The sequence below is a fragment of the Equus quagga genome, chromosome 8 (genome assembly GCF_021613505.1).
Source record: "Equus quagga isolate Etosha38 chromosome 8, UCLA_HA_Equagga_1.0, whole genome shotgun sequence".
Taxonomy (NCBI): domain Eukaryota; kingdom Metazoa; phylum Chordata; class Mammalia; order Perissodactyla; family Equidae; genus Equus; species Equus quagga.
This window is the reverse complement of record NC_060274.1, coordinates 35,436,305-35,451,328: the sequence shown is the minus strand read 5'-3', so window position 1 is coordinate 35,451,328 and position 15,024 is coordinate 35,436,305. Positions and strand designations below refer to the sequence as shown.

Here is a 15,024-nt window from a genome sequence, read left to right as displayed (position 1 = left end):
TGTGAATGATCCAGTGTGGAGGTGGAGCAAGGAATCTTGCTAAGGGTTAGAACACGGCAAGGAAGTCATTACAGAGTAGAAAAATGTTCATGGTATCATATGAAGTAATAAAGACAGAGCATAAAATTGAATATACAATATTAGTCTATGTGAAACATTTAAAAAAGGGACAGGGGCTGGCCCCGTGGCCGAGTGGTTAAGTTTGCGTGCTCCACTGCAGGTGGCCCAGTGTTTCGTTGGTTCGAATCCTGGGCACGGACATGGCACTGCTCATCAAACCATGGCAGCGTTCCACATGCCACAACTAGAAGGACCCACAACAAAGAATATACAACTATGTACCAGGGGGTTTTGGGGAGAAAAAGGAAAAAAAATAAAATCTTAAAAAAAAAAAAAAGGGACAGGAATTAATCCATAAGGGAATACACCAAACTGTTAACAGTAGTTGTCTCCGGGTGACGGGACAAAAAGCGATTGTTTTCTCTTCTGTTTGTGTTTCTTTATGATCTGTACTGAGTATGCATCCATTTTTTACAATAAGAAATAATGTTTTTTGTTTCAAAGATATGTTAAGGTACTCCAAGGGCACCGCATTTCTATGGTTCCTATTTAACGGTACATTCAAAAACAAGAGAATCTGAAATGTTTCCTTTGCCTGGGTTATTTAAAGCATAAAGCTGGGTCATACCTAAGTAAGCTCTCCCTATGTCCACGGTTGCCTGACGAAGTGTAGTTATGTGCAATGACGTTAGAATAGGACAGTTACCCAAGAGGCTCCTCAAATGGAGACTAGGTTCTCTCTCTCACTCCATCTCTCCCTCTGTCTCTCTCTCTCCATCGCTCTCTGTTTTAGACCAATAAAGGACTTTAGTCCTTTAACCAGAAAATGGCTTCTTTACCTTAACATCATCGGAAGGCAACAATCACACAGTGGTGAGAGAAATCTGCTGATGAATGGAGTTAGCAGAGCTGTTTCCCCAGGATGTTTTGGGGGAATACCGTAGGTCCCTTTCATGGGTGCCTGCAGTCTATGGGTCTTAGCTGTGTGTTCAGAGCACCACTTCCTCTGACTAAATCAGCTCTGAGATTAGCTCTGTGATCATTTCATTATTCAATCTTCTCTCCTGACAGGTGCGGGCAGAATGCTGCTCCTGTCACACGTCATTCTGGTAGCTTCCCTTTGGACTTGTGAGTGACTCTACCCAAGGGGTATCTCACTCATTGGAAGGGAGGCCATAGAAAGCGTGGACGGTCAAACCAGCCCATTCAGGTGGAAGAAAGCCACATTGGCATTCAAACTAAGCTGACAGATTCCAGACCCCAAGCTTTCCATGAATAGAGAACAAACGTATACTGTTTCAATGAATATCAAAATTTCCCTAATTTTTGCTTTCATTTTTCTTTCAGATACAAGTGAAGACATCCTAATAACACAACTCATAACATCCATTACCAAGAAAAAAGGAAATACAGCATTTCTTGAATGCAAAGTAAAAAGAGATGACTTGAAGAAGAATGCGCACATACACTGGTACCGACAGAAGCCAGGCCAGCCTCTAAGACGAATTCTCTACATTTCCTCAAATGAAAATGTCGTCCACGAACGAGGCGTCAGTGAGGACAGATACGAAGCCAGGAGACGGCAGGGCGATCCGTCGGCGAGCCTCAGGATCCACCATGTCGAGGAGGCGGACGCGGGGCTGTATTACTGCGCCTGCTGGGACACACGGCAGGGACGTGCGCCTCTGTCGCTGAACAAAAACCCTCCCACGTCGTCACACCTGTGCAAACACACACACCTCCCCCTTTCTCTCTCCCGGAGGGACCTGCCTACTGTCACAGAGGGCTTTTCTCCTGCACATGCATCCTGAGCAAGGTCTGACCTCAGAGCCCATGGACTCAGTCTGTGGTGCTTCTTTCAGTTCGGTTAGTTTATTGTGTAGCCTCACCTCCCCGGGGCCTGGGCTGGCTTTTGTAAGTGTCCCAAATTGTCCCTGCTTCGCCATCTATGGGAAGCCTACTGGGAAGGAGGCCATAATCCAGTGCTGAGAATGATTTGTTCACTTTCAAGGAGGGGAGGGAGGGAGGGAAGGTGGAGGATTGTCCAAGGAAGGAAGGGAGGGAGGAAGATATGAGGCCTTTTGAGTAACATGTACCTGGGGTTCAAGTTCCTGCTCAGCCACTCAGTGACACTGTGACTTAGGGAAGTCACTAGATGGTTTTCCTTCTGTTATTCCAGTTTCAAGTGGGCATGGTGTTGACCTCACAGGGTTGCTGAGGTTTCATGTATGAGCATAGAGTTCAACGAGTCACAGTGTCCTTTCCTGTTATAACACAACCGCCTCACTGAGCCATCTCAGCAAAAAAGAGAAACTCTTTAAAAATAGCATCTTACAGTGTCCTCCAAACAAAAGTAAAGCTTGGCTTTAATTCTGACAAACTAAGAATTGTGAAAAGGAAAAGAGTGGAGGGTAACAATCCGTAGTATCGAAAGCAATAACTACAGAGATTGTTAATATTTACCAAACTTTGTGAACTTTCTGCAAACTACTGATCTATAAAATGTATATACTTCTGCATAAGGTTGTGGAATTATTATCTCATTTGTTACTATACACAATAGTGATAATTTCCTTCCAATTCTCATGACAGCCATACAAAGCTCCCACACTGTCACAAAATATGGTGAAAAATCAAAAACTCAGGAAGTGAGAAAAAGCTCAAGAATAGGCATATTTGAAGCAATATGTGAAGGAAAAATGGGAGGGAATTTCTCCCAAGGAGAAGTTAACATTGAATTATTGTAACAGGTGTTTTGATGGGTCTCCCAGGATCTGAGAGTTCCTTAATACCAGGAAAGTGATAAAATAGCTGCGACAGATCTTACTGAGAAGGACTCATTGGTTCTAGAGGAAACCTTCCTGTCCCATCCCTGACTCCCCAGAACAAGGGCCACCACTGCATCCCTGGTCCTGATTCATGCCTGATTCACAGAATGTCCATTCTGACCAGTCACTGGCCATGCCAACCCCATGAATTTTCCTTGTGTCTTTGGCTTGAGTTTGTAGGTTGGCTTTTTTCCTTTCTTGTCTGTTCGTTGGTTTTATGTCCAGAGTCAACCTCTTCAAGTGCCTCTGAGTCCTTTCCTTGCTTTTCAGAGGAGACACTGAAATTAGAATATCTCAGGATCAACTCTCCTCTACCCTGAGACCAGATAAAACAGGGCACCTAAGTTGCAAGCTGTCTGGGGTTCCCCTAGAGAATGCCACTGAGCATTGGTACCAACAAAAAAGAAGGGGAGTCCCTGAAACGAGTCCTTTATGGCTTAACCAAGAATTGAAAGCAAGACAAGCCTAATTACCAATGGGAGACAGATAAGACAGATAATGGAATCTTTTACCTGACTATCAATCTCGCCAAGTCCGATGAAACCAGCTGCTGCTGTGCCTGCTGGGATCTCACAAGGTCACCGAGTCAGAAGGGACCTGTAAGAAAACCTTGTCTATTACTAACCCTCAACTCCTTTCACACTTGAGCACCACAATAGACTCTTCAACGCTCTTAATCATAGGATCACAGGCTGTTGGGACAGGAAGGGCTCTTAGCCCAATGCCCCCACTTCGAATGAGGAAGCTGGGGCCCAGAGATGGTGAGTCCGAAGCTAGTTAACCACAGAGGTAGGGCTACACCTGCATTTCAGGTTCTCAGTCCAGGGCTGTTTCCTGCCACTTGGTGGTCAGTGTTGAACTTCTTTCAGCAAAACTGCATTTCTCTCAAAAGGAAGCTTTAACAACTGTGTCTTGTCTTCATAATGTTATCCTCAGAACATCAATCAGGTCTGATATGTAGACAAAGTATGTGACTGCCACACCATTGAGAAGGGATAATGGTCAGCAGGAGAGGGACCCCCAGCTGTGTCTACCTCCCTGTTGTTTTCCCATGGCTATTTACTCCCCTTCCTTTCTGTGGCTTCCTGTCCATTCTGAAAACCCCAATAACTGAAATAGTTTCCCTGGCATATACATCAAACATATGGGCGTGTGGGAGGTGGAGATTGGTTTCTTTACAAATACATTTGTAAATTCCTTGCCAGTTACAGAAGGACCTGGCAAACCAAGGCCTCAATTCCTACTATTCACTCTGATAACCTGGGACCAACCCTAACTGGATGGTCACACACGTGGTTCCAAGTTTGGTAGCCCTGACCCGCTTTCTGCTTTGCTAGAGTGACTCAGGACTTTTTCATGTCCAAAGTCTTACCAGCCACACCTTGAAAATACCAATTATGGTAATAACAACAGAATCTATACCATCACTTTACAGCTAAGTATCTGTTTTCTTGGATGTCTAATAAGTAGCCAGAAAAAATCTCTGGTTCCACTCCCAGTCTCTCACCCTAGTCCCCACAGTTTGTGTTATTTTTCTCCCTAAACTCCCCTAACTAGTAAAGGACAAACACAGTAGTAAGAATGTTTGTCATTCTTGAATGACATTCTTGAAGAATGCTTCTGTTTCCTTGACCTTCCACATCCTTTGCTTCCTCTGGTATTAAGAGAAGGAGATGAGGAAACCCAAATATTTTTTAGACAGTTCCCATGGTGTGAGATCTGGGAGGAGGAGACAGGAGACCCTGGGAACTGTGGTTTCATCTGCCAGAAAGTGAACCACAGACTAGATCAAACCCCGTGGGGCACCACCTGAGTCTAGAATTGGCTGTCAAGACAGAGCCCCCAACCAAAACTCTTAGATCCAACACAGAGAACTCCCACTCCTCTCTCCAACTTAATGCCAGTTTAGAAACTCTTTATTTTCCAGCTTACACATGCAGAGTAATCAGCAAGCCCATGACAGAAATAGCCACTTAATCAAAATTATAATTATAATTCTGAACTGCACTCCCCAAATGTTTCCATGGACACTTCAATCTCCTAGTGTAACTCAAGGACAAGCAAAAAGAAACTAAATTGTGGGATCGAGTTGTATATTTGGATTAAACTAGACTCAGTCCCCACAGATTGTTTTGCTGGGTGCTTGCACTGACTGCTCACTGCTTTTTAGAATTTGCAAATCAACCCTTTCACCTACTTTTAACCTAGTTTGATATTTCCTGTGATTCTTAGAAAGTAGCATCCAATATCTTATACTCGACCGTTTGAGATAGAGATCCTCTATATTATACAGATCTGGAAGAGAATTGGAAACTATGTCCCTGCCACATACATCTTTCCAACACCCAAGAAGCGTGAAGTAGTTGAAAGAACAGGGTTTGGAATCCCATGAACTTGAACTCAAATCCAGGCTCACTTTGAACTGCTTGACTCTCAGTTTCCTTCTCTGCTTTTTAAGAGTAGTAACTACTGTATAGGTAAAGCTGAACAGAGATAAATGTGTGGATGGTGCCTAATTCATAGCAGACCCCATCTTTATGCATTTTCTTTCCGTTCAGCACTAGAAACCCCAGCTTGTGGCCTTGGAGCAGACAGAAAGAGGTGGGAAGGACATTCAGATCTAAGGTTGAGTGTTTATTTCCCAAGAGAGATGTTTCCACATGCAAGTGCCTTCCATGCACGTCTGTTCAGAACAGACAAACGCACACTTCTTATTTTGAAAAAAAGAAACACGTACTTCATTAAACATGTTTTGCCTGTGGGCGTTGTATAAATTAAGAAGTGTCCCTTTTATCATTATATAATTCCCATCTTTTTCTCTCGTTATCTTTTTTGTCTTGAAATCTGTTTTGTCTGATATAGATATAGCTACGCCCACTTTGCTTTGGTTGCCATTTGCTTGGAGTATGGTCTTGCATCCCTTTACTCTAAGTCTCTGTTTGTCTTTAGAGCTGAGATGTGTTTCCTGGAGGCAGCATATTTTTGAATCTTGCTTTTTAATCCACCCTGCCACTCTGTGATTGTTGATTGTTGCATTTGATCCATTTACATTTAGAGTGATTATTGATATTTGAAGGACCAATACTACCATTTTATCTTTTGTTTTCTGGTTCTATATTTCCATTGTTTCTTATTCCTTGTGTTTCTGTCTGCCATTTCACTTTGGTGGTTTTCTGTGATGTTTCCTCTCAGTTTATGTTTTGTGCCTCTGCTCTGATTTTTTGTTTTGTGCTTACCATGAATTTTGTATAAAAGATCTCATAGATGAGATAGTTCTTTTTCTGATAGACTCTGACATCCATTAGCCTATGCAGGTTCCGTCTTTTTCCTCTTCCCTTTTTATGTTTTTGTTGTCACAAATTGTTCTTTTTTGGTTGTAAGTTTGTGACCAAACTGATGTTGTTATAGTTGTTTTTGATGGCTTCTTTCTCTTTATCCTTTATGTCATAATTAAATATTTACTGACCTATTCTGATATAGAGCTGCAATTTCCTGATTCCATCTGTCTATTTATCTTCTTGCTCAATGCTTTGTAAATTTGCCTTTTTGTTTCAGGTGGGAGGACTTGTTTCAATATTTCTTGTGAGGAAAGTCTAGTGGCGATGAATTCCCTCCGCTTTTGTTTGTCTGGGTAAGCTTTTATTTCTCTGTCATATCTGAAGCATACTTTTCTTGCACCCAGTATTCTTGGCTGATGGTTTTTGTCTTTCTGTATTTTGATATATCATTCCACTCTTTCCTAGCTTGTAAGGTTTGTGCTGAGAAATCCACTGAAAACCTGATGGGGGTTCCTTTGTAGGTTATTTTCTTCTCTCTGGCTGACCTTAATATTTTTTCTTGGTCATTGACTTTTGATAGTTTTAATATTATATGCCTTGGAAAATGTCTTTTTGCAATGAAGTAATTAGGAGTTCTCTTAACTTCATGTACTTTCATGTCCAGTTCTTTTTCCACGTTTGGAAAATTCTTGGCCCTTATTTCTTGAGTAATCTCTCTGCTCCTTTTTCCTCTCTTCTCCTCTGAGGTGCCTATTATCCTTATGTTATTTTTCCTAATTGAGTCAGATATTTCTCATAGAAATTCTTCATTTTTAAAAAGTCTTAGTTCTCTCTCTTCCTCCACCTGAATCATTTCTATTTCTATCTTTGATCTCAATAATTCTCTCTTCCATATGGTCTGCTCTATTTTTAATGCTTTCCATTTTATTTTTCCTCTCATTAATTGTATCTTTCATCTCCATCATTTCTTTTTGTTCTTTGTTCGAATTTCAGTGTCTTTGGTGAAGTACTCCTTCTGTTCATTCATTTTATTCCTGAGCTCACATACTGTCTTTCTGAGTTTTCTTGTACTTTGTTGAGTTTCTTCATGACAGCTCTTTTTAATTCTCTGTCAGATTGTAATCTTCTGTGACTTCAAGTTTGGTTTCTGAAGACTTGTCACTCTCTTTCTATTCTGCTGTGTCACTGTAGTTCTTCATGGTGTTTGAAAAATTGATTCTTGGCCAGCGCATTTGTGGTAGCAACTATCTTTCTTATTTGAGTACGACTTTGGTTCTGAACTACTTTTGGCTGTACATGAGTGCTGGCACTTTCCATCCTCCACTGCCTCTGCTAGAGATGTTGTCAGTGCCCTCATTTTGCCACTTGTGCCTCTGAGGTTGCTGATGCCTTGCTGCTTATGATGTCCCTGTAGTCTCAGGTGTTGCTACCAGAGTCATCAGGCTGTTAGCACACTTCTGCTGCATCCAGGGTCACCTGGGCCTTGTGTTCCTCCACTGGCTCTCCAAGGGCTCTATGGGCTCAAGTGCTGCTGCCCCATGCATCACTTGTGCTGCTGCCCACAGGTTGTCTGTTGGTGCTGGTTGCACTGCTGCCAGGGGTGCTGATTTCTTAGGTGTCACTATCACTGCCAGGGGCCCGGGGACCCAGGGACTTTTATGCAGCCCCCTCTGGTGGTGGAGCCATTGTCAGGGGTGCCACAAATTGGTGCTGGATCATTCTATGTTTCCTGAAGTCTCAGTTCACAGATACCACTTGCTACTCCTGGAGGAGGGACAGGGGTTAAGCTACAAGTGTTGTTGCTAGTCCTGCAACCTCTGGTCACTGTGATGTGCATTTTGAGACCTCATGTCTGGGCACACTGCTCCTAATGGGGAAATCCACATCCTCACTGCTGGAAAGACTAGGACCACTGACAGGAGAGGAGGAGAGGCCTGGGTTGCTGCACCATTCTGTGTTCTGAAGCCTCAGGACGTGTGTGCCACCCACCATTCTGTTGTGCTTTCAAACCTCAGGTCAGTGCCCCTGACCCTGCTGTGGAAATTCATGACTTGGATGTTGTCCCCACTGCTGGAAAGACCAGCACCATTGCCAGAGGAGTGGGAGAGGGCTGGGTCACCAGCTTCACTATGGGTCCTGAATCCTTAAGATGTGTTTGCCATTCGGCACTGCTGTAGGGGACAGGGGCCAAACCATGAGTGCCCTGTTTGCCTTTGCAGCCTATGGTCACTGGCATGTGCGCCAGTGTGAGGATTCGTGTTTTGGATCACTACTGGTAGGGGAAGGGGAGGGGGAGGGGGCTGCTCTCCTTTTTCCACTGCCTCCTGGAGGTCCGTCCACTCACGTTCAGATGTATAGATTCATGAATCACTCAGGCATTCTGATGTGCTGTGCAGAGAGTCCGTTTTTGGTCAATGGATGTCTGACTGGTTGTAACTTAGAGGGGAGATGCAAAGGGAACAACTCACTCTGCCATAATTCTGGTGTCACTCTAGTGCCTGAACTTTTGTATCATCTGTTCTAGACACATTCTTCTCATTTGAACCTTACAAAAGTCCAGAGAAATAGATATTTTCATCTCCATTTTAAAGATGAAGAAACCAAGGCTCTGCGAGGTACCCAAGGACACATCACTAGCAAGGGAAGGACTGGAATTAGAACCACATCTTTCTGATTTTAACATGTCTTTTTCTTCACGTTCAATCTCTTTCATGGTAATTTGATTGATTTTACTTGGATCTTTTTAAAACTGTAGCAAATCTGTTAATGTTTATTGCACTAGCCCTTCCATCCACCTCCATGTTGCTACAGTAATCATGAGTCTAAGGATGCCTCTTAGTGGCTTATGGCGATCATCTTAAAACATGTCTCCTTCATTGACATTGCTTCCCTGACCAACACACCTTTCTGCTTATACAGTGATCTTCTTAAAGCACAGATCTGATCATGTCACCTTTCTCCCTAAAACCTTCAGGAAGTTCTCACAATTTATTGCTTTTTAAAAATATTTATTTGAAAATACTGTAAAAAGTGAAAACTCTCTACATTCCTCCTTCTTAAAAATTAAATATTAACTTCAGTTGCCTCCTACCCACTTCCCATTCCAAGCTCTTCTACGCAATGGACACAATTAGTCTCCTACTTTTGCTTTCTAGTCATATCTCTGGATGCTTTTTAATTTAAATGATAATCTACTTGAAACCTATTTTATGTGATATGAAGTAGGGAGCTCTTTTTGTTTTCCCAACAGATAATTGATAGTCCAAAGCCATTTTTAAAGTAACCTATCATTTCCCTACAACTTAAAAATGCCAAATCATATTTTAATGTTGACCTATACTTTTAGCATTTTTCTGGAGGATTTCTGTTTTGTTTTGTTCCATTATTCTTGCATCATTGTCAAATTATGTTAGGAGTTTTGAAATAAATGTTAAGATTTACTACACCAAATATCTATTCACTATTATTTTTCAAAAAACTATTTTTCAGTTATCTCCTATTTATTCTTCCTATTAGAATTCAAAATCAACTTATGTAGCCCATCCCCAACCCTTACAGCTTAGAACCAAAACCAAAATGTTGTCATAACTCTGATTGAAATTGCAGTTAACTTATATATATATAAATTTAGGAAAGATTAGCATCTATATGATATTGAGCTTTTCCTTCACAAAAATGGCATGTCTTTCCACTTATTTGGGTTTTCTTTCATGCCCTTTAGTAAATCTTATACTGTTTTCTGCACACTGTTCTTGCATTTTAAAAGATTTTATAACTGTTTACTTACTCTTTTGCATTTTATTACTTACATCCTTCATGGATCTTGAAATATTGACAGCTCCAAAAGTGCCTGTTAATTCTGCTTGTGGTCTTGGAATAAGGAAAAACAAATGTTAAGGTATCAGACCAGGATTAAGTAGGCATTATTCATGTCTCCAAAAGGTGCAAAGGGTATTTGATGGCTCTGAGTAGTAATAACTTGAAATTCTCAAAAAAAAAATCTCTTTTCAAATCTAATTTTCATCCAGCCCTCTCATGCTCTCCTATTGTGTTGGGGGCTGTGAGCTGCTGTGACGGGACAGTTGGTCACTGTGGCTATCTCATACCTTCATTCTCATGGACAGAGACGATGTTTGCTCATGGGTCTCAGGCTGAGGCAGGGTGGATCTGAAGTGGACAGAGGGATGCTCAGGGCCTGTCTTCTCTGGGTCCTGGCAGATGGACAACTCATCTGAACTCAGAGGAACACTTAGCTGCTTCTGGCAGTTCTTTTCCTCCTGATCCAAGATTACAATTAATAAGAATACAGATTAATCTTAACAATAAGATTACAGAATAGCCTCCAAGAGGCTTTTCAACATATCAAAGAACCAGATTTTGTTTTCAATTTTTAGTTCAAGTAAGGAAACATATTTTTCATAGGAGATATACTTCTATAAATTTCTTCTTTTATTCCAGGAAAAATAATGTCATCACAGAACTTATTTTCTCTTTTGGCAGTGCCTGGTAAAGAATCATGCTGCCAAATGTTAAAAGTGGCTTTATTAAAAATGAAGAAGTTTGTTTACGTTTCTTGAGTATATTTGTGTTGGCGTATTTGCATTTCAGTTACTGAAGAGTTTCTTCCTTTCGGAAATACATTCCCAAATCGCTAACGAGGCAGCCCTGGTGTTTCTGAGAACAGAAGGGCCTTCCCTTTGATGTGATCTCTGAGCACTTTCAACACAATTGAACACCTGGGGAAAAAAATGTCCTAATTCTCTGAATGCTTTTCCTGGTAATTTAGAAAAGCAGTTGGTTGACCAGTTAGGCCTAATCTCTTCTTTTTCTGCTCTTATTCTTTCTGTTTTCTATCTGGACTTTTTGATGATTAGTGCCTTGTTGGAAAACAGACTTTTGGGTCAATTTATCTGAGGCAAACTTGTAAAATATCAGATGTCCTGAAACCTATATGCAAGGACTTCCAAAGGAACCCAGAAGATCACATTGCCAGTACAAGGCTATTCAACTACTAGTCATATCATGAAGCTTAGGAGAAAGCTGAATTTTTGTAGAAGCTGTAACCAGTGTGATAGCTCAAGCTGGATCAAGATATTTGGAAAAGGGACTAAGCTCGTAGTAACTCCCTCTGGTAAGTAACTTTTTTTCTATTTTTATCCTACTGATCAACAACTGACTGATGCTTTTTAGAAAAAACAATTTAGGATCTCCCTTATCTGACCACCATATACTTGGCCTCAGCATGTGAACAGCACGGTTGCAGCCGCTGGTCTCTGTACGTGAAAACAAAACTGCTTCATTAATGGTTTGTTCACTTCCTTGATTGAAAGCAGATTGAAATTATACTTTTAGAATAAACACACAAAATTGTAGACTCAGGCTAGAAATAAAGATATTTTGAGGACCACGTCAGTAAATCACTGGTATAAGTTATTGGTTCAAGATAATTTTCTTGTAGAAGATCTTTTAAATGAGAGACACTTTTATTAATTACTTCTTCTTTATATTTTGAGATAAAACATAATGCTCCTTTCTCCCAATAACTGGAAAAAAACCTATATTATTGGTTTGCATCGTGTCCTTCACAGCGGTGCAAAAATTACTTCTTATAGTAAACGACTATAGAAAATTAATAAATCCCACTTCTTATTGACCTGGCTTCTTAGAGGTAGGCTGAGATCAGTCAAAATTTATGCTACCACAGTTCTTGTTGTATTGCTCAGTGATGGGCCAGTTTAAGGGAATTTGTAAGCTCAATAGGCTCCATTTTGACTCCAAAGTCCATGAAAAGAGTCTGCATGGTTTTACGTCCTCATTTACTCTTTTACTCTGTCAGCAATCATTCACTGAAGATGGTTTCTGTGCTGGATCCTGGAGATAAAAGAGGGCACAAGACACAGATAGAACAAGTCCCAACATTGCCAAAGCTTCTAGTGTAGTGGATAAGTGCTCTAGATTCTGGCTTCATTGGGCCCCATGTTCTTTGGCCTGTGGCTGCGAGAGAGCCAAGAGGTCTTGGATTCATGTGCTCATTTTCTTTTTTAATTTAGGTTATGGTTATTGCTAATAAAATCCATATATTTTGTTTGGTTGAAGAATTTGATGAAATGGCCTCTAACTATCCCATTAAAGAAAATAATATTAGCTAATATTTGCTGATGGCCAGACACCATGCTAAATAGTTTCAGTGCTTTAACTCATTCCTCAGCAGTCCTGTATAGAAGATCCTCTTATTCCCATTTCATAGACAAGCAAACTGAGGTTTAGAGAAGTTCAGTTACTTGCCTAAAGGCACATGACTAGTTACTATGTCAAAGTTTGGGATCCAACAGAGACTTGTCTGTTATAAAGTGCTTGGTCTGGACTTTTATGTGATATTAGAAACATTGTCATATTTTTTTTTTTTTAAAGATTTTATTTTTTCCTTTTTCTCCCCAAAGCCCCCCGGTACATAGTTGTGTATTCTTCGTTGTGGGTTCTTCTAGTTGTGGCATGTGGGACGCTGCCTCAGCGTGGTCTGATGAGCAGTGCCATGTCCGTGCCCAGGATTCGAACCAACGAAACACTGGGCCGCCTGCAGCGGAGCGCGCGAACTTAACCACTCAGCCACGGGGCCAGCCCCTGTCATATTTTTATAGTCTGAATATTTACTCTTCTGTAGCCTGACCTTGTAAGTGGACTCTTTAACTAACTGCTTCATTAGTAACTGCTTACAATTTGTATTAATATTCATGTGTGAAAACAATAGTTTTCTTCTAATCATGGCACTTAAGTTACCTCTCTCTTTTCCAAAAAAGATCATGTAAATCATATTGAATATGCATTTATTAAATACTTAAAATAGGATTCTTAGGGTATCTCTGTAGAGTGACAAGTCATTTTGCCAACATTCCACTCAATTTTCTTTCTGTATTAGCATCAAATTCGCCAGAAATATTGAAGCTGGTAAAAGAAGCGTAACAGTTGTACTGTATTGCATTACTAAATTGCGTAACCCGCAGCTGCTTTTCCACTATGATGAGACAGCTGCAGAAATACCTAAGTAAATAGGATCCTCTGATGAGCAGCACGGGATTTTAATTCAATGCCCTGGAAACGGGAAGTTATTTTCAAGTGAAAAGGAGCAGTCTTTAAGCAAGCAATAACGTAAGAGATCATCGTTAAGAATGCACACTCGGTAACAACTCATCTGATCTGCTATCAGTGGGAATTGAATTCTGAAAAAAAGTTACTTTAGTATCAATCCAGAAACCCCCATTTCAATACACATAAATCACAAAATACCTGTAAAACATATTGAATATACACTTATTAAATACTCAAATATATTATTTCTATTATTGCTCCTCTTTGGAAATTAAAGAAACAACTCTAAATTACACTCTAGGCAAAGAACTGACTTTATACATGAAAATCGTTTGATGAAGGAGATTTAGAAGATTCAGGCAAAATGAGGAGAAAAGATAAAATCATACTCTCCAACATACGTGCGGCGACATGGGAAAAGACATAACCCAAGCTGCACAAGTGGGGAGGGGTCAGTTCTTCAGTTCTTGACTGCACTCATATCTAATGTGATTTTGCTTGAGTTTCATCTCTGTTAAACGTTAGCTGGGCCAATCTTTATATATTTATATAAATATGGAAAAAATATGGGTACAATTTTAAAATAGGCACAAAGGGAAATTTCTATAAAGGCTTTTCTGATAGTGGCAAAAGGATGGCAGGAGAAAGCATTTGGTCCTGGCACACAGCTCTTTGTTACAAGTGAGTTTTCTTTAAATTCTGTAGCGTAAGTTGGGGAGGAGAGGCAGGTAATGCAGGTGCTACAGGTTAGAGTGTTGGTGCTGGCTCAGAATTCTTGGATTAGACCCAGTTGTGTCGTGAATCACAGTGGGATCTCTGGAGAGGTTAGTGACTTCATCCAGGTCCTTGGAGGCAGTTCTCTGCCTGACCCAGCACACAGGACATTAACAAGGAATTGACTAGTTAGAGCAACTGTGGGTCTGTAAGGGGTGGAGATCTTAGGTCCATTTGGTATTTCTGTGTTGAAATATTTGTAAAGAAGTGTAGATATTTTATTTATTTGATTCCCAAAATAACCAATGGAAAAAAATGAACAGAAGTGCTAAACGTGCCATTTGTTCAGAGGATGATTAATAGTAAGCATCAAAATAATTAATGACTATATTCAAGAATGTCACAAGATGGGTTTATTTTTTCTAAATTCAGTTCAGTAAATTTGTTCAGTCCTCATTAGCCTTAAAGATGAAATTTTGCCTGAATGAGGGAGAACACCTTGCAAGGGTGTTGCTAGCCTATTGAAATGAAAGTTTTTAGAGAATTGTCACAAAGCAGATCAAGCATTGAAAAAATGAAGGAAATTTTATATTTTGATTTCTGTAGTAGATATGATCATGTGAAGAAAAAATTCATAAGTTAAAAAGCAACTTTCTGGTGGTCTTTTTGTCAACTGACTACATACTCAGTATAAATTGTAGCAATCAAATTAAACAATGGTGACACAGATATAATTCATGACATCCTGAAAAATGTTTTTTAGGAGAGTGTGGTGCAAGGAAAAATATAGACTTTGATCCTGGGTCTGTCACTTTTGGTATAATCATCCTTTAGCAAATAAATTTTGATTCATTCATTATTTCTTTATTACAATTGTAAATAATATATGCTCATTATGGAAAACATTGGAAAATACAAAAAAGTAAAGAAAAAATTAAAATTTTATATTGACGTGTATCACTGTTAACAGTTTGACATATTTACATCCGTTCATTCCATCTATGCAACAATCATCCTAATGGGATGTTTTGAGGATTAAATGAAATTAAATATGAAAA

General features: G+C 40.2%; 1 gene segment (V, D, J or C); it reads left to right on the top strand.

Moving 5' to 3' along the window:
- LOC124243863 (T-cell receptor gamma chain C region C7.5-like) overlaps window positions 1-15,024 on the top strand; it is a 61,725-nt gene that overhangs the window by 38,223 nt on the left and 8,478 nt on the right. Inside the window, 1 exon segment of the C gene segment in view lies at window positions 13,877-13,933. Coding sequence covers window positions 13,877-13,933 — 57 coding nt within the window.